The sequence below is a fragment of the Macaca thibetana genome, chromosome 19, assembly GCF_024542745.1.
Source record: "Macaca thibetana thibetana isolate TM-01 chromosome 19, ASM2454274v1, whole genome shotgun sequence".
Lineage (NCBI taxonomy): Eukaryota > Metazoa > Chordata > Mammalia > Primates > Cercopithecidae > Macaca > Macaca thibetana.
Genome location: NC_065596.1, coordinates 46549233 through 46566438, shown reverse-complemented (window position 1 = coordinate 46566438; position 17206 = coordinate 46549233). Strand labels below are relative to the sequence as shown.

The 17206-nt window shown below is 54.0% G+C and overlaps 2 protein-coding genes across 4 annotated transcripts in view; one reads left to right on the top strand and one right to left on the bottom strand.

Annotated features, from left to right (window-relative positions):
- The first annotated feature begins 685 nt into the window (after nt 1–685).
- CNFN (cornifelin) lies at nt 686–4235 on the top strand. Its single transcript, XM_050768574.1, has 4 exons — nt 686–1583; nt 2033–2146; nt 3778–3914; nt 4012–4235. Exons 1-4 carry the CDS (start codon nt 1547–1549, stop codon nt 4099–4101), a joined length of 378 nt encoding a protein of 125 aa, XP_050624531.1. The 5' UTR covers nt 686–1546; the 3' UTR covers nt 4102–4235.
- Nucleotides 4236–10873: 6638 nt separating this feature from the next.
- The window catches only part of MEGF8 (multiple EGF like domains 8), a 53719-nt gene continuing 47386 nt past the window's right edge, over nt 10874–17206 (bottom strand). For 2 of the 3 annotated variants that reach the window (XM_050768389.1, XM_050768390.1), the window contains exon 41: nt 10874–14115. In XM_050768389.1, coding sequence (XP_050624346.1) covers nt 12847–14115 — 1269 coding nt within the window. In that variant the 3' untranslated portion in view covers nt 10874–12846. The remainder of the gene's footprint in view (nt 14116–17206) is intronic. The other variant, XM_050768391.1, reaches the window with a different exon arrangement.

Below are 17206 nucleotides of genomic sequence, written 5' to 3'. Positions count from 1 at the left end.
TGTTCAGTGATTCCCCCACCTGCCTCTCCACTTTTCCATCTCCATCTCTCTTCTGTCTCCCATCTCCCCATTTTTTTTTTGAGACAGGGTCTCGCTCTGTCACTGAGGCTGGAGTGCAGTGGCAGGAACACGGCTCACTGCAGACTCAACCTTCTGGACTCAAGCAATCCTCCTGCCTCAGCCTCTCAAGTAGCTGGGACTACAGGCACATGCCACCATGCCCGGCTAATTTTATTTGTATTTTTTGTAGAGATGGGGTCTCCCCATGTTGCCCAGGCTGGTCTCCAACTCCTACGCTCAGGCGATCCTCTCGCCTCAGCCTCCCAAAGTGTTGGGATTACAGGCGAGAGCCACCATACCTGGCCCATCTCCCCTCTTCTTGTTATTTCTTTTCACATTTTTGTGCTCCTCTGTTTCTTGGCACCTCTCCATCCCTCTACATCTTCCTGTGTCTCTCCCTTCTGTCTAGAGGGACTTCCCTGCCTGCCCTTCTGACACTGTGTTTCTGTCTCTCCCTCTCTTTTGGTCTCTGCACATTGACGCAGCTGTGGCCCCCCACACCCCTACCCCACCCCACCCTGCCGCCTTCTCTCCCCTCAGTCCTGGGAGCTGAAGCAGGAGGGGAAGTGGGGTGATGGGAGTGGAGAGGGAGGGCGGGAAATCCCAGTTCGGGGAGAGGGTCCACCAGACCGGCTTGGCTCCCTGGGCACCTCTGTCAGAGCCCCGCCCAGGGCTGTGTGGCCGCCCATATAAGTGGCTCTGGGCTGAGAGGGAGAAGTCAGTGCCTGTGTCTCCACACCTCTGTCTCCATCACTGCCTCACGGTCCTGCAGGTAGGAGCAACCCCTCTACAGCCCTCTTCTTTGAAGTTGGGTGCCTCTGCTCTGATCTCCCTCCTCCTCATCCCACTCATATCACTCTGTCTCCTTTCGTATCTCTGAATGTCTGTCTCTCGGGACATCTCTGTCCTTCCCAATGCCCCCAAATCCCTCCTTCTTAACTGGGGTGGGCTGAGCTGAATTTAGAAGTCCTGTGGCCCAGCATCACCTCTATGAACCCCCTTGGCCTGGGCCGTCAGACGCGGGGTGTTCCTCCTCATGTCTCTGAGCCTCAGTGTTCATCTGTGAGATGGGCTTGCAGAGGAGTCAAAGTGCTGGGCACATGTGGGCGTTACTGGTGACATCTCTGTGGGCACCTGGCTCTGATATTTCTCCCCTTGTCTCTGACTCTGTCCATCTCCATTTCTTACTCTCTCTCAAGCTCTACCTCGGGTATGGGGAGGGTCCTCTGCCATCTGTCAGGCAGTTGGAAAGCAATGGGCGAGTTTCTCGCCCCCACCCTATCCATTCCCTACTCCTTGTCTCTCCTGGCCAGCAGGCTGACTTGGCCTCTTTCTCCCCAGCTCCTCTACCCCTGAGAGCCCAGCCCCCGGTGCCCCAGTCCCTTGCCCCCACCTCCCCAGTATCCAGTGTCCCTTGGACAGACTCTGCCACTGTCGCTGCAGCCACTTCTGCCGTCCCCAACGCCACCTCCTCAGGGCCAGCAAGATGCAGTTTGAGATGCACGACAACGTGAAAGGCAAAGGTGGGATCACTGGGTGGACCAGCAACCCTCTCAGTACTGGAACCTGGCCGCCTCCCTCCCCTGGGCACCCTTGCTTCGAAGACAGACGGCGCCTGCTTCCACCCCAGAGGCCCCAGAAATGCTGCAACCCAGAACCCAGGCCCAGACATGGAGGAGGAGGAGGCACTGCCAGGCCCCACCCAGATGTGGTTCCCACCCTTCCTCGGATGTGCAGGAGACCCTCACCCCCAGCCTAACCAGACGTGCAGGACCCAGTAGCAACAGGGACAGACTGGGGTTGCCGGTACCCAGATGTGGCAGAAGGGAAGGGGGAGACACAGTGGTGCCCCTTCAGTGGGCGGCCTGGTGGCCCCGCCCAGACTGCCCGGCAGAGGGAAGGGTGGCAGAAGTGCAGGGCGCAGGAGGTGCTGCGAGGCTGCCAGCTGACCCCTACCCTCCCACCTCTGCAGCTATGTCCTACCCCGTGACCAGTCAGCCCCAGTGCGCCACCAGCAGCTGCTACCAGACCCAGCTCAGTGACTGGCACACAGGTCTCACGGACTGCTGCAACGACATGCCTGTCTGTGAGTGCCTGCCTGCTCCCTCTCCAGGCCCAGTGGAAGGCGGGTTTGGGGGAAATTAGGAGAGGGAAGCTCACCTCCAACCTCCTCCCACCGCTTGCTAACCCCACTCCCACCTCCCTTCCTTGGACTCGGAATTCCCACTCTTTTTTTTTTTTTTTTTTTTTTTTTTTTTTTTTTTTTTTTTTTTTTTTGAGACGGAGTCTCACGCTGTTGCCCAGGCTGGAGTGCAGTGGCACGATCTCGGCTCACTGCAAGCTCCGCCTCCCGGGTTCCCGCCATTCTCCTGCCTCAGCCTCCTGAGTAGCTGGGACTACAGGCGCCCGCCACCGCGCCCGGCTAATTTTTTGTATTTTTAGTAGAGACGGGGTTTCACTGTGGTCTCGATCTCCTGACCTTGTGATCCGCCCGCCTCGGCCTCCCAAAGTGCTGGGATTACAGGCTTGAGCCACCGCGCCCGGCGGAATTCCCACTCTTTAACACTCACCCTTTCCTCAGACTCCCAACACTCCCTAGGATACTACCTCATGCCTTCCTACACTCAACTTCTCGGGCCCTCAACCTCCCCCTTGCACTCTTAGCTTTCCTCACTGTGACGCCCAGCTCCCTCTTCAAACCATAACTCCTGGCCCAGTGCACTGGCTCACGCCTGTAATCCCAGCACTTTGGGAGGCCGTGGCAGGTGGATCACGAGGTCAGGAGTTCAAGACCAGTCTGGCCAAGATGGTGAAACCACGTCTCTACTAAAAATACAAAAAATTAACCGGGTGTGGTGGCGGGCGCCTGTAAACTCAGCTACTCGGGAGGCTGAGGCAGAAAATTGCTTGAACCCGGGAGACAGAGGTTGCAGTGAGCCAAGATTGCGCCACTGCACTCCAGTCGGGGCAACAGTGTGAGACTCCATCTCAAAAAAATAAAAATAAAAAATGAAATTAGCCAGGGGTAGTGGCACACACCAGTAGTCCCAAGCTATTCGGCAGGCTGAGGCGGGAGGATTGTTTGAGCACAGCAGATGGAGGCTACAGTGAGCCGTGTGATCACACCATTGCACTCCAGCCTGGATGACAGAGCGTGACTTTAATTTAGTTTTCTTTCTTTCTTTTTTTCTTTTCTTTTTCTTTTTCTTTTTCTTTTTTTTTGAGACGGAGTATTGCTCTGTCGCCCAGGCTGGAATGCAATGGCACAGTCTAGGCTCACTGCAACCTCCGCCTCCCAGGTTCAAGCAATTCTCCTGCCTCAGCCTCCCAAGTAGCTGAGATTACAGGCGCACACCACCACGCCCGGCTAATCTTTGTATTTTTAGTAGAGACGTGGTTTCACCATGTTGGCCAGGCTGGTCTCAAACCCCTGACATTGTGATCCGCCCGCCTCGGCCTCCCAAAGTGCTGGGCTTACGGGCGTGAGCCACCGCGCGCGGCCTCCAATTTCTAAAAACAGAGGAAGAAGAAGAAGAAAAAGAAAAACCCTATCTTCCAATCGCTAAGCCATCCTCTCCTTGGACTAATTCCCTCCGGGACCTCTCCTTGGCTGGGACCCTCATGCCCCTCTGCGACTAATCAGCCGTGCCCCTCCCCGGGGCGGAGCCGTTGGGAGGCCCCGGCTGGCCCGCCCCTGACCGCCTACGCCCCACCCAGGTCTGTGCGGCACTTTTGCTCCTCTGTGCCTCGCCTGCCGCATCTCCGACGACTTCGGCGAGTGCTGCTGCGCGCCCTACCTGCCCGGAGGCCTGCACTCCATCCGCACCGGCATGCGGGAGCGCTACCACATTCAGGTGCGCGCGGGACTGGGGACCCGCGGGAGCAGGGAGCTGGGGACTGGCCTCCTGGGACCCACGGCAGGGCTCCTGACCGCTCTCTCCCACCCTCTAGGGCTCCGTCGGGCACGACTGGGCGGCCCTCACCTTTTGTCTGCCCTGCGCGCTCTGCCAGATGGCGCGGGAGCTGAAGATCCGAGAGTAAGGAAGTTCCCTGTCTTCCCCGTCCTTTTCCACCAGTCTCACCTCTGGCCTTATCTGGCCACTCCTGGGAGGGACTGCCTCACCACCCCTGTCTCGCTGCCAGAAATACACCCACAATAAAAACCTGAAAACCAACTCCGCCTACATCCATTTTGTCCCAGGGTAGGAATCTGGGTGGAGAGAGAGGATTGGTGAGAGAGGTGGGGACACTACAGATGCCTACGTGTGACCCCGCCAGGCAGTGTGTGACTTTGGCAAGTTATCCCTCCCAAACCCCAGGCGCCCTCACCTTAACAAAGTAAAACCACTAACGCTTTAGCTGCAGACTCCCTGCGTGAAGCTGCCTGCACTCTGAAAATAAGCAAAACCAGAAAGTCAGTCTTGGGAGGGCGGGGGCACTGAAGTTCAAAGGAACAACACAGGAGAGCGCCCTTGCTTGCTCCATGCCTATGGACTGTTTGGCCTGCACACAATTCGAACAGGCGTCGGCGACTTTTGTCTCCAAAGCAGAGAACTTCCAAGCTTAAGGCTCTCTGGAGCTAAAAAGGAATATTTTTTTCTTTTTTTCTTTTTTCTTTTTTTTTTGAGACGGAGTCTCACTCTGTTGCCCAGGCTGGAGTGCAATGGCGCGATCTCGCCTCACTGTAAGCTCTGCCTCCCGGGTTCACACCATTCTCCTGCCTCAGCCTCCCGAGTAGCTGGGACTACAGGCGCCCGCCACCACGCCCGGCTAATATTTATTTTTTTTTGTATTTTTAGTAGACAGGGTTTCACCGTGTTAGCCAGGATGATCTCGATCTCCTGACCTCGTGATCTGCCTGCCTTGGCCTCCCAAAGTACTAGGAGTACAGGCGTGAGCCACGGCGCCCGGCTCCTTCTTCTTCTTCTTTTTTTTTTTTTTTTTTTTTGAGACGTAATTTCGCTCTTGTCGCCCAGGCTGTAGTGCAATGGCGTGATCTTAGCTCACCACAACCTCCGCCTCCTGGGTTCAAGCGATTCTCCTGCCTCAGCCTCCCGAGTAGTTGGGATTACAGGCATGCGCCACCATCCCCAGCTAATTTTGCATTTTTGGTAGAGAGGGGGGTTTCTCCATGTTGGTCAGGCTGGTCTTGAACTCCTGACCTCAGGTGATCCTCCCACCGTGGCCTCCCAAAGTGCTGGGATTACAGACATGAGCCACCGCGCCTGGCCTAAAAAGGAACTTTTAGGAACTGTCTACTTCAATCAATGCTCTTTCCTGCAAAAGCAACCAACAGCAGATCAAAAAATGTTCAGGTCTCAAAATTGGACAGACCTGGGATCTAATCTTGACTCCTCAACATTTAGCTGTGTTATCTTAGTGAATTCATAAACTTTTCTGAACCTGATTCCCCCTCTGGGGCTAACAATCCCTAGCATGTCATATGGCTATTGTGAGAACAAGAGATGGAATAGAGGGAAAGGCCAAAATGTGAACTCAAATCACTGTGGGCTGGATGTGGTGGCTCCTGCCTCTAATCTCAATGCTTTGGGATGGCTGAGGCAGGAGTATCACTTCAGGCCAGGATTTGGAGACCAGCCTGGGCAACACAGCGAGACATCTCTACGAAAAATTTTTGAGCCAGGAGCAGTCACGCCTGTAATCCCAGCACTTTGGGAGGCTGAGGCAGGAGGATCGCTTGAGCCCAGGAATTCGAGACCAGCCTGGGCAACATGGCAAAACTGTGTCTACAAAAAATACACAAAAATTAACCAGGCATGAGGCTGGGCGTGCTGGCTCATGCCTGTAATCCCGGTATTTTGGGAGGCAGAGGCAGTTGGATCACCTAAGGTCAGGAGTGCAAGACCAGCCCGGCCAACATGGCAAAACCCCGTCTCTACTAAAAAAAAACAAAAATTAGCCAGGCATGGTGGTGGGTGCCTATAATCCCAGCACTCAGGAGGCTGAGGCAGGAAAATCACTTGAACCCGGGAGGCAGAATTTGCAGTGAGCCGAGATTGCACCACAACACTCCAGCCTGGATGACAGAGCAAGACTCCTTCTCAATCAATCAATAAATAAATTAGCTGGGCCTGGTGACGTGCACCTGAAGTCCCAGCTAATTGAGAGGCTAAGACAGGATGATCACTTGAGCCCAGAAGGTGAAGGCTGCAATGAGCTCACAGGATGAGATCCTGTCTAAGAAAAAAATAAGAAAAAGAAAAAATTTCTTAAAATTAGCTGGGCAAGGCTGGGCTTGGTGGTTTACGCCTGTAATCCCAGCAGTTTGGGAGGCTGAGGCGGGCGGATCACGAGGTCAGCAGATAGAGACCATCCTGGCTAACACAGTGAAACTCCGTCTCTACTAAAAATACAAAAAATTAGCGGGGCATGGTGGCGGGCGCCTGTAGTCCCAGCTACTCAGGAGGCTGAGGCAAGAGAATGGCGTGAACCCAGGAGGCGGAGCTTACAGTGAGCCGAGATCACGCCACTGCACTCTAGCCTGGGTGACAGAGCGAGACTCCGTCTCAAAAAAAAAAAAGTTAGCTGGGCATGTGGCTCACACCTATAGTTCCAACTACTCTGAAGGCTATGGTAGGAGGATCGCTTGAGTTCAGAAAGTCAACGCTGCAGTGAACTGTGATCACGCCACTGCACTCCAGCCCAGGTAACAGAGAAAGACCCTGTCTCAAAACAAAACAAAATCATTGTTTTTTGTTTTCTTAAGACAATCTCGTTCTGTCACCCAAACTGGAGTGCAGTGGCACCATCTCAGCTCACTGCAACCTCTACCTCCTGGGTTCAAGCAATTCTCGTGTCTCAGCCCCACAAGTAGCTGGGATTGCAAGCGTGTGCCACCATGCCTGGCTAATTTTTCTATTTTTAGTAAAGACAGTGTTTCACCATGTTGCCCAGGTTGGTCTCAAACTCCTGACCTCAAGCAATCCGCCTATCTTGGCCTATCAAAGTGCTGGGATTACAGGGGCGAGCCACCACACCTGGCCAAAATCATTGTTATTATAATATGTATAATATAGCAACTATTCTAAATTTTTTTTTTTTTTTTTTGAGACGGAGTCTTCGCTCTGTTGCCCAGGCTGGAGTGCAGTGGCGCGATCTCGGCTCACTGCAAGCTCCGCCTCCCGGGTTCACGCCATTCTCCTGCCTCAGCCTCCCGAGTAGCTGGGACTACAGGCGCCCACAACCGCGCCCGGCTAATTTTTTGTATTTTTAGTAGAGACGGGGTTTCACCGTGGTCTCGATCTCCTGACCTTGTGATCCGCCCGCCTCGGCCTCCCAAAGTGCTGGGATTACAGGCGTGAGCCACCGCGCCCGGCCTTTTTTTTTTTTTTTGAGGCAGAGTCTTGCTCTGTCGCCCGGGCTGGAGTGCAGTGGCACGATCTCAGCTCACTGCAAGCTCTGCCTCCCGGGTTCGTGCCATTCTCCTGCCTCAGCCTCCCGAGTAGCTGGGACTACAGGCGCCCGCCACCTCGCCCGGCTAATGTTTTTGTATTTTTAGTAGAGATGGGGTTTCACCGTGTTAGCCAGGATGCTCTCCATCTCCTGACCTCATGATCCGCCTGCCTCAGCCTCCCAAAGTGCTGGGATTACAGGCATGAGCCACCATGCCCGGCCTATTCTAATATTAATATATTACTATTATTTGCTGTTCTCTCTCTCTCTCTTTCTCTGGAGCTGTATCCACTCATTGAGTGACATCTTCCCTCGGGATATCTAAGAACCATCTCAAATCTAACATATATAAAATCTAACTGCTGAGGTACCCCAATCCCCAAACCGCCTAGTCTTTGCCATGCCAGGAAACAGCAAACTCTACCCGTTCCGTTGCTCAGTCACTTTCTCTCTCACCCAGTGTCCAATCTGTCAACAAATGCTGCTGGTTCTCCCTTCAGAATATATCCATAATCTCACCACTTCTCCCTGCTCTGCTATCCCGACCTTGTTCCAGCCACTCTCCTCTTCAATACGGACGCAGGGGCTTCCTCACTGGGCTTCCCACCCTCTTCTACCCCTTTAGCCTCTTCCTCCCAGGGGAATCCTGTGAACACCTACATCAGAGCCCATTCCTCCCAGGCTCAGAATCCTCCCATGGTGCCATCCCTGACAGAGTGGAAGCTTGAGTCCTCACCGTGGTGCAGGGACCTGCAGGATATGGCTCTTGTTCCCTCTGTGACCTTGTCTGCCTATCTCCCCTTATTCCCTCTCTGCGCCAACCACATGAGTCTTGTTTCTCTGAAATGTCAGGCACACTCCAACCTCAGGGCCTTTGCACTGGCTGTTCCCGCAGCCTGGAATGCTCCTCCCTCAGATGTCCCTCTGGCTCACTCCCTCATTGCTGCTCATGTGTCATCTTACGAGAGAGGCCTTCCCATCCCACCTATGTTAAATAGCAAGTCCCAGGCCAGGCGCGGTGACTCAAGCCTGTAATCCCAGCACTTTGGGAGGCCGTGGTGGGTGAATCACTTGAGGTCAGGAGTTCACGACCAGCCTGGCCAACATAGTAAAACCCTGTCTCTACTAAAAATACAACAATTAGCCAGGCATGGTGACAGGCACCTATAATCCCAGCTACTTGGGAGGCTGAGGCAGGAGAATCATTTGAGCCCAGGAGGCAGAGACCGCGCCATTGCACTTCAGCCTGGGCAACAAGAGCAAAACTCCGTCTCAAAAAAAGAAGAAAAAAAAAAGCAGTGCCAACCCCCTGCTCTCTCACTACCTTTTCTATCACTTTCCAGCATCCAGCATCATTTACTTTTTATTGGGCACCACACTGGCTTATCAGCTCCATGAGGGCAGAGACCTTGTTCACTACTCTGTCCCCAGCTCCCAGCACAATGCGGGGCCCATTGTAGGCAATCAGAAGACACTGGCTTAGAAAAGGGAAGCAACTTTGGAGGTAATGTGTGGGGCAACGGAGACAGGCTTGTGAGTGGCTCGTCTCTTAATTAGCCCTGAGTTCTTAGGCAACAGAGCTTTTGAATGGGCAAAATGGAAAACCAAGCCAGCACCTCCCAGTGATGACAGGAAGATTAAGACTCACATCAAGCACCCAGCACAGTGTCTGGAGGGCTGTAGGCTCTCAGTAAAATATTCCCTCTATCCCTGAAATCCCCAAGGGGTTGGGAGCCACACATAGCCTAGAACTCAGGCATCCAGCCTTCCATGCCCAGACTCTCTCCCACCTCAACATACGCCACTTGCACTCAGGTATGTGCAGGCGGAAGTGATAGTGGAGGGCTGACGTGGAGGGAGGAACACGTACCATAGGGCATTTGTGATAGTCAGGGAGCGTGGCTATGCATCCCAGAGAAAAGGCCCAGTCATGGTGCAAATCGTCTTCTCAGGAGGTTGAAGCTACAGTGCGCCAAGATCACATCATTGCACTCCAGCTTGAGTGATAAAGCAAGATCATCTCCGAAAAAAAAAAGAAAAAAGAAAATACCGTGTTATTCCTGGCCCATAACGGAGACTCACACACCCTTTGAGTCCAACACATCGTCCTCCTCTGCTGAGCACCTGATGAAGCAACCAGCTTGCACTTAGGAGCGGGGTTGTGCAGAAAAGATTACATTGTTTAACACACCCAGCAAGATGCCTACGCTGCTGAGGCTGATGGAGGGATCTCCAGCTCCCACCTGGGAGGAATCAGGGCTTTTGTTTGCCCAGGTGCATACCAGGTAAAGCAGCTCTCACAATGCTTTCAGTTTTGGCTATGACTCTCATCAAAGTAGAGAAAGCTCATTGTTCTAGGGTCTCATTTCATTCTCGGCCCTGTCTGGTTCGAACCCTTCTATCAGGGCCTGGAATAAAATCTGTGCCTGAGTTAGGCATGGTGGCTCACACCTATAATCCCAACACTTTGGGAGGCCAAGGTGGGAGAGGATCACTTGAGCTCCAGAATTCAAGACCAGCCTGGGCAACATGGTGAAACCTCATCTCTACCAAAATTACAAAAATTAGCTGGGTGAGGTGGTACACGTCTGTAGTTCTAGCTACTTGGGAGGCTGAAGTGGGGGGATCGCTTGAGCCCAGGAAGCTGAGGCTTCAGTGAGCAATGATTGCACCACTTCACTCCAGCCTGTGTCACAGAAAAAGAGACACCCTGTGTCAAAAACAAACAAACAAACAAACAAACAAAAAACCAAGGCCTAGTGCGGTGGCTCATGCCTGTAATCCCAGCACTTTGGGAGCCAAGGTAGGCAGATCACTTGAGGTCAGGAGTTTGAGACCAGCCTGGCCAACACGGTGAACCTTGTCTCCTCTAAAGATATAAAAAAATTAGCCAGGCATGGTGGCACATGCCTGTAATCCCAGCTACTTGGGAGGCTGAGGCACACAAATCACTTGAACCTGGGATATGGAGGTTGCAGTGAGCCAAGATCACACCACTGCACACTAGCCTGGGCAACAGAGTGAGACTCTGTCCGCTCAAAAAGCAAAACAACAAAAAGCCGTAGCTGGGACCAAGGCAGCCTATTTCCCCTCCTGAGCCAAACTGGGGTCTCCCTGAGGAAGATCTAGGGAAGGGTCAAAAGCCACTGCCCACGTCTCCCCTCGGCGCATCCCTTCTGGGAAACAAGAGCTGTTTATTGGTATTTATTATGCTTCTGTTGTGGCAGACCCTTCCCCCTTCCGCCTTTAGGAGGGGCAGTCAGGAACAAAGCCATCCCAGCTTGGAAGTGGTACCATCATAAGGGCAATTATCCAAGTTATTCAGTGTTCGGGGCTGCATCAGAGTTGAGAGCCAGCCCTCCTGAGACATGTGCAGATGCACTCAGACACCTGGGTCTTGCCCATACTTTTTATTTGTTAATTTCGTCGCTCCCCTCTTCTTCCGATGTGGTCCCAGCCACCTCTGACATGCATGCATTGGCAGGGCCTCTCACACTGAGGCTCCACGTGAAGGGAAGATGCAGAGTCCAGTTTCTCCAGGAGCTAGTGATGGAAGTCTTGGGAAAGGAGAGTCCCAAGTTCAAGAAGACAGCTAGGGTCAAAGGGAGGGAGGTCCTCAAGGGGTAGAGAACAGGAGTCCAAGGAGGTGGCTCAGGTGTGGCGTGGCCCCGCGGGAGAGCCCAGAAATCTTCCAGATAGCACTGTCTGGAACAGGGCTGTGCAGTGACGGTACCAGCATTTTCATCCCCAACCTCAGTGTCCCCCATGCCCACCTGGGGTGGGATCTCAGGCAGAGGTTTTGTCCCCTCTGAGGCTCCCCCTGAACATGCCTCTGTTGTTCCAGCATTCGCTGCGTGACCCTGGTCCCGGTGAGGTAACACCACTGCTGAGCTTTGTCCCTGCAGCCTGGGGATCCTGCTCACCTCTAGGCTGTCTCATGATGCCATCTGTCTCTTCCCAGCCACTTCCCTCGCCAGCACTACCAATCCCCCTACTCAATTTCTGCTGTTGAAATATTCAGTGTTTCTGTATCCCTAGTTGGACCTGAGTGAAGAGATGTCTGAAGGGCATCTCATGTCAAGAACCAGACTCTGATCTTCCTCACAAGCCCCACTCTCCCCCATTCAATTAACGACCCCCTCAGCCATCCACAGTTCAGGCCACAAAGCTAGGGGTCATCGTGGATTTGTCTCCTCCCTCACCCTGACGTCCACACCATCATTATATTCTTCCACACACATCCCGCATCTGAGCGGGACTCACTCATTGCCACCACCCTATTCCAGTCCACCATCCCTGCTGCCCCTCTTGTCCCTCCAGTCCATTCTCCACAGCACAACTAAGTGACCTCTTAAATTTTTTGAGATGGAGTCTCACTCTGTCGCCGAGGTTGGAGTACAGTGACGCAATCTGAGTGCACTGCAACCTCTGCCTCCCGGGTTCAAGCAATTCTCCTGCCTCAGCCTCCCAAGTAGCTGGGACTACAGGTGTGCGCCACCACGCCCGGCTAATTTTTGTATTTTTAGTAGACACGGGGTTTCACCATATTGACCAGGCTGGTCTCGAACTCCTGACCTTGTGATCAGCCCGCCCTGGCATCCCAAAGTGCTGGGATTATAGGCATGAGCCACCGCACCCAGCCCTCTTAAATTCTGAAATAGGTACATCGGATCCTGTCACTCACCTTCATCAAACCATCCAACAGCTTCCCGTTGCCCTGAGAATAAAACCCGAAACCCTGTGTGGGGTCCACAAGGCCCTGGGTGATCCAGCCCCTGCCTGTCCCCAGTCTCATCTCCTCACACTTGATCTGGGTCACACTTGCCAGTTTTCCAGTCCTTCCAATAAAACAAGCCTGCTCCCACCCCAGGGCCTCTGCCTTCACTTCCCGAAGCTCTTCCCGTGGCTGGTTCTTCTCAGGCATTCTCAGTCTAGCTTCTCTGAATGTCCAGCCGACTTCACCCCGTCGTCCCTCACTGCCACGTCCTCTGGAGGCCTCACGGCACTTCTCCCTCTCTGAAACCATGTTACTCGTGTGTGCACATGTGCAAGTGTTCATGTGTGTGTGCATGTGGGGTGTGTGCGTGTGAACTGATTGTCTCCCTTCACTAGAACCTAAGTACCATGAGATCAGGGAACCTCGTCTCTCCATTCCTGCTTTGCCCCATGCCTATGACAGTGCCTGACAGAGTGGGTACTCAATAAATAGCTGCTGAATGCAGAACAAAGGAGGCCCCGTCGGGGCACCCCTGAGGGAAGGGAGCCAGTGGTCTCCAAGGAGACAGTGTCCAAGGGCCCCCAGGTGAAGGGCCCCCAAGTCCAGGGCGGCCCCACTGGGTGACCCAGCTGCTGTGGATGAGGACCCTTGGCATGTCAGAGGGACATGCTGGTGAGGTTGTCCTGGCTCAACAGTCCCTTCCGGCCCACACCAGCCCCATGCCCACTGCCCCCAGCAACCCCGCCACCCCCACAGTACTCATGCAGCCTGTGCCGCAGTGTGACGAGGGCTGACCCCAGGCAGGCGCCGTTGGGTGCATGGGGCCCGCCAGGCAGCTGGAGCAGCAGGGTGGCCACGCCGGCCATGCCATCTTCTGTGGGCTCGAGGGTGATGGGCCCAGCTCGCAGCCCAGCAGTGGTGGCAGGGATGGCTGGCGGGCAGCAGCCCCCTCCCATGGGTCCCCAGGGACCACCGGCCCCTGTCAGCAGCAGGGGTGCCAGGAAAGGCTCAGAGCGGCGGAAGGCGGGTGGTGGGAGCCCAGCTGGCTTCCAGGCGGGGGCCAGGGCAGTAGGGTCAGGTGGGAAGCAGACAGTGACCTTGGCGAAGGGGCGGCTGGCCATCTTGGTCATCTCCTGCAAGTGCCGGCGTTGCTCCTGCCGCTGATCCAGAGCCTGTTTGGCCTTCCAGAGGAGCACACAGAGTGAGAGGAAGAGGAAGAAGCAGGAGAAGAAGACGGAGAAGAAGACAAACAGGTCGATGTGGGCCTGGTCCTGCCGGAAGAAGAGCAGACCCTGCGAGTCGGCTGAGCCGTTGGTGCCGGGCCCACTTGGGTCTCCCACACCCAGCAGCAGCAGGTAGAAGCGGCTCGACTTGAGGGCATGGTGCTCGTGCGGGTAGGTGATGACCAGCCGGTCCCGCACACTGTGGACCACCAGCACTGCCGACGGCTCCGTCACTGTCACGTAGGTAATCAGGCCCTGCGGCCACACCTCCCGTACCCGTGGCTCTGCTGGGGCGCCCGGTCCACTGCTGGCTCCTGCTCCTCCTGGATCCCCGGCCCCCCGGGGCCCACCATCTGCAAGGGGTGGCGGAGGTGGTGGGGGTTGGGATGCCTGGATGTGTACTGTATGGACGCCAGTGTCAGGGGCCACACGGACCACAAAGGTGTCAAAAGAGGTGGAGACATAGAGGTCCACGGCCCCAAAGGTCACGTCCAGCGTCAGGCGGATGTCCACGTTGGTGAATTTGGGCTGCACACCAAAGAGGACAGTGCGGCCAGGGCCTAATGCCCGGCGCTTGGGCTCATGGAAGCAGTTGGTCTGCGACGTGGGGTCCAGGCAGCACTCCTGCTCCACTGAGATGAGGCGGTAGCACTGCTGGCCGCCCAGCGGGTTCCCATGGAATGATTCTCGGCACTTAGCACACTGCGGGCAGAGTTAGAGGCGGTGGCCATCAGGGCTGAGCACGGTGCCAGCCTGTCCCCCAAGCAGCAGTGACGAATACTCTATACCTACTGCTAAGTAGCCATTGCCCTGGGCCTCACCCCCACTGCCCCAGTCACTTCCCTGTGACCCCCGGACCTTCTCTGCCACAGTGTAGACCTTGCCAGGACCTGACACTCCAGCACTGCTGCCCCTGGTGTCACCCTAGTGACCTGAGCACCCTGATACTGAGGCCTCTGGCACTCTGAGGCACAGCAACAAAGAACACTGCTGCATTCCGGCTCTACCTCCTTGCTAGCTGTGTGGCCTTGGACTAGTGACTTAACCTCACTGAGCCTGAGCACACAGACTTAACCCATGAGCTCTGCACATAGGGAGTAACCATGGCTTGCTCACAGGACCGCTGAGATCATGTGCATGGCACTTGGCGCAGGGTCAGCCAGCCTCGCCCGCCTGCCTGGATGCTTCTATACTGTGCCAGGGGTCCTCCCACCCCGGGGCCTTTGCATTGATGGACCCTCTGCCTGCATGGTTCTCCTCTCACGTGCCAGCTTGTGGGGCCCCCTTGCCTCCTTCAGGTCTTTGCTCAAGAGCCTCTTTCTCACCTAGGCCTTCCCTGGCCACTGTGTCCTGTGTCTACCATTCCCACTCCCCAACAGCCCTACCCCCTGCTTTCTACTTAACTTTCCTTAGCGCTCATCACTGCCTAACACATGAGCATCTGACTTGTTTGTTCATTTCTGGATGCCTCCATGAGAATACAAACTCCTAAAAACAGAATATTTGCCTGCTTTGTTCCCTACTGTGTCCCCAGCAACCCACACATGCTTGCCATATACTAGGTGCTCAATGACTATGTGCTGAATGAATGTGTGGCTGGATGGATAACGGCTAAGATTCCTGTGGCTTAGTGGAAACCACTCAAGTTCTGAGATCAGATCAGGGTCACTCCAGGCTCCAAGCCTAACTGACCACCTGATCTGGGGTGATACTTCTTTTTTTTTTTTTTTTTTTTTTTCTGAGACAGAGTCTTGCTCTGTTGCCCAGGCAGGAGTGCAGTGGTGTGATCCTGGCTCACTGCAACCTTTGCCTCCCACGTTCAAGCAATTCTCCTGCCTCAGCCTCCCGAGTAGCTGGGATTACAGGTGCCTGCCACCACGCCCAACTAATTTTTGTATTTTTAGTAGAGAAGGGGTTTCATCATGTTGGCCAGGCTGGTCTCGAACTCCTGACCTCAAGTGATCTGCCCGCCTCAGCCTCTCAAAGTGCTGGCATGAGTCACTGTGCCCAGCTAGGACATTTGATGTCTCTGAATCTGTCTTCCTCTTAAGTCTGTACCCCACTGAGGCCCCAGCACAGTCTTGCAAAGTCTTTCACATCTATGCTGTCACCACTGTCTACACAGCACAGCATCCAGCTCTGTGGCAGGTGCTCCTGGCATTCTAGTTATTACTGCAATCACTATTAGAACCAAGAGAAAACAGGCGCAGTGACTCATGCCTGTAATCCCACTGCTTCGGGAGGCTGAGGCAGGAGTGCCGCTTGTGCCCAGGAGTTCGAGACCAGTCTGGGCAACACAGTAAGACCCCCATCTTTAAAAAAAAAAATTTAAATTAGCCAGGCATGGTGGTGTGTACCTATAATTACAGTTCCTCAGGAGGGTGAGGCAGGAGGATCACTTGAGCTCAGGAGTTCAAGGTTGCAGTGAACTATGATTGCACCATTATACTCTAGCCTGGGTGACAGAGTAAGCCCAGTATCAAAAAAAAAAAAAAAAAAAAAAAAAACCAAAAGCCTGACCAGGCACGGTGGGTCATGCCTATAATCCCAACACTTTGAGAAGCCAAGGTGAGTGGATTGCTTGAGCTCAGGAGTTCAAGACTAGCCTGGGCAACATGGTTAAAACCCCATCTCTAAAAAAAAAAAAATTAGCCAGGTATGATAGCGCAATGCTTGTAGTTCCAGCTACTCAGGAGGCTGAGGTGGGAGAATGACGGAAACCGGGGAGGCAGAGGTTGCAGTGAGCCGAGATCGCACCACCGCACTCCAGCCTGGGTGAAAGAGCCAGACCCTATCTCAAAAATAAATACATTAAAAAAAAGAACCGGCCAGGCGCAGTGACTCACGCCTGTGATCCCAGCACTTTGGAAGGCTAAGGTGGGCAGATCATAAGGTTAAGAGATTGAGACCATCCTGGCCAACATGGTGAAACTCCGTCTCTACTAAAAATACAAAAATTAGCCAGGCGTGGTAGTATGCGCCTGTAGTCCCAGCTACTCAGAAGACTGAGGCAGGAGAATCCCTTGAACCTGGGAGGCGGAGGTTGCAGCAAGCCAAGATGGCGCCACTGCACTCCAGCCTGGTGACAGAGTGAGACTCCGTCTCAAAAAAAAAACAAACAAACAAGAAAAACTACTACTTCTGAGCAGCCAACAGACCTGGTAGAGGAGGAGGTCTGATTTAATCTCTGAGACTCCCTGGTAAAAGTCAATAGGCCTTTCCCTTATCAAGAAGGCAGAAACTCTGGGCTGGGTGTGGTGACTCACGTCTGTAATCCTAGCACTTTGGGAGGCCAAGGCGGGCGGATTGCCTGAGCTCAGAAGTTTGAGATTAGCCTGGGCAACATGGTGAAACCCCATCTCTACTCAAATATAGAAAATCAGCCAGGCATGGTGGCACATGCCTGTAGTCCCAGCCACTCAGGAAGCTGAGGCAGGAAAATCCCTTGAACCCAGAAAGTGGAGGTTGCCGCAAGCAAAGATCACACCACTGCACTCCAGCCTGGGCAACAGAGCAAGACTCTGTGTCCAAAAACATTAAATTAAATTACAAATTAAAAAAATAAAATGTAAAAGGAGAAATTCTGGCCCAAGATAGAAATGTTAGGGGTCAGTAAGGCTTGTAAAACTGTTGCCATTTGGGGTGGGGTTGCATCTTTGCAGCTATTATGTTTCCATAGATGGGCAAGGGAGACTGAGAGCAAGGGACTTTCTCATCCCTCTGGGACTGGAGAGAGAAGATGGCTGGGTGAGGTGGCGGGAACTGTACTCTGAGGAGGGAGCCTGGGACATTA

Coding starts and splice junctions, on each gene's coding strand:
- CNFN (XM_050768574.1), top strand. CDS start 1,547: ATGCAGTTTGAGATGCACGACAACGTGAAAGGCAAAG. Junction 2,147..3,777: donor CTGCAACGACATGCCTGTCT/GTGAGTGCCTGC, acceptor CGCCCCACCCAG/GTCTGTGCGGCACTTTTGCT. Junction 3,915..4,011: donor GGGAGCGCTACCACATTCAG/GTGCGCGCGGGA, acceptor CCCACCCTCTAG/GGCTCCGTCGGGCACGACTG.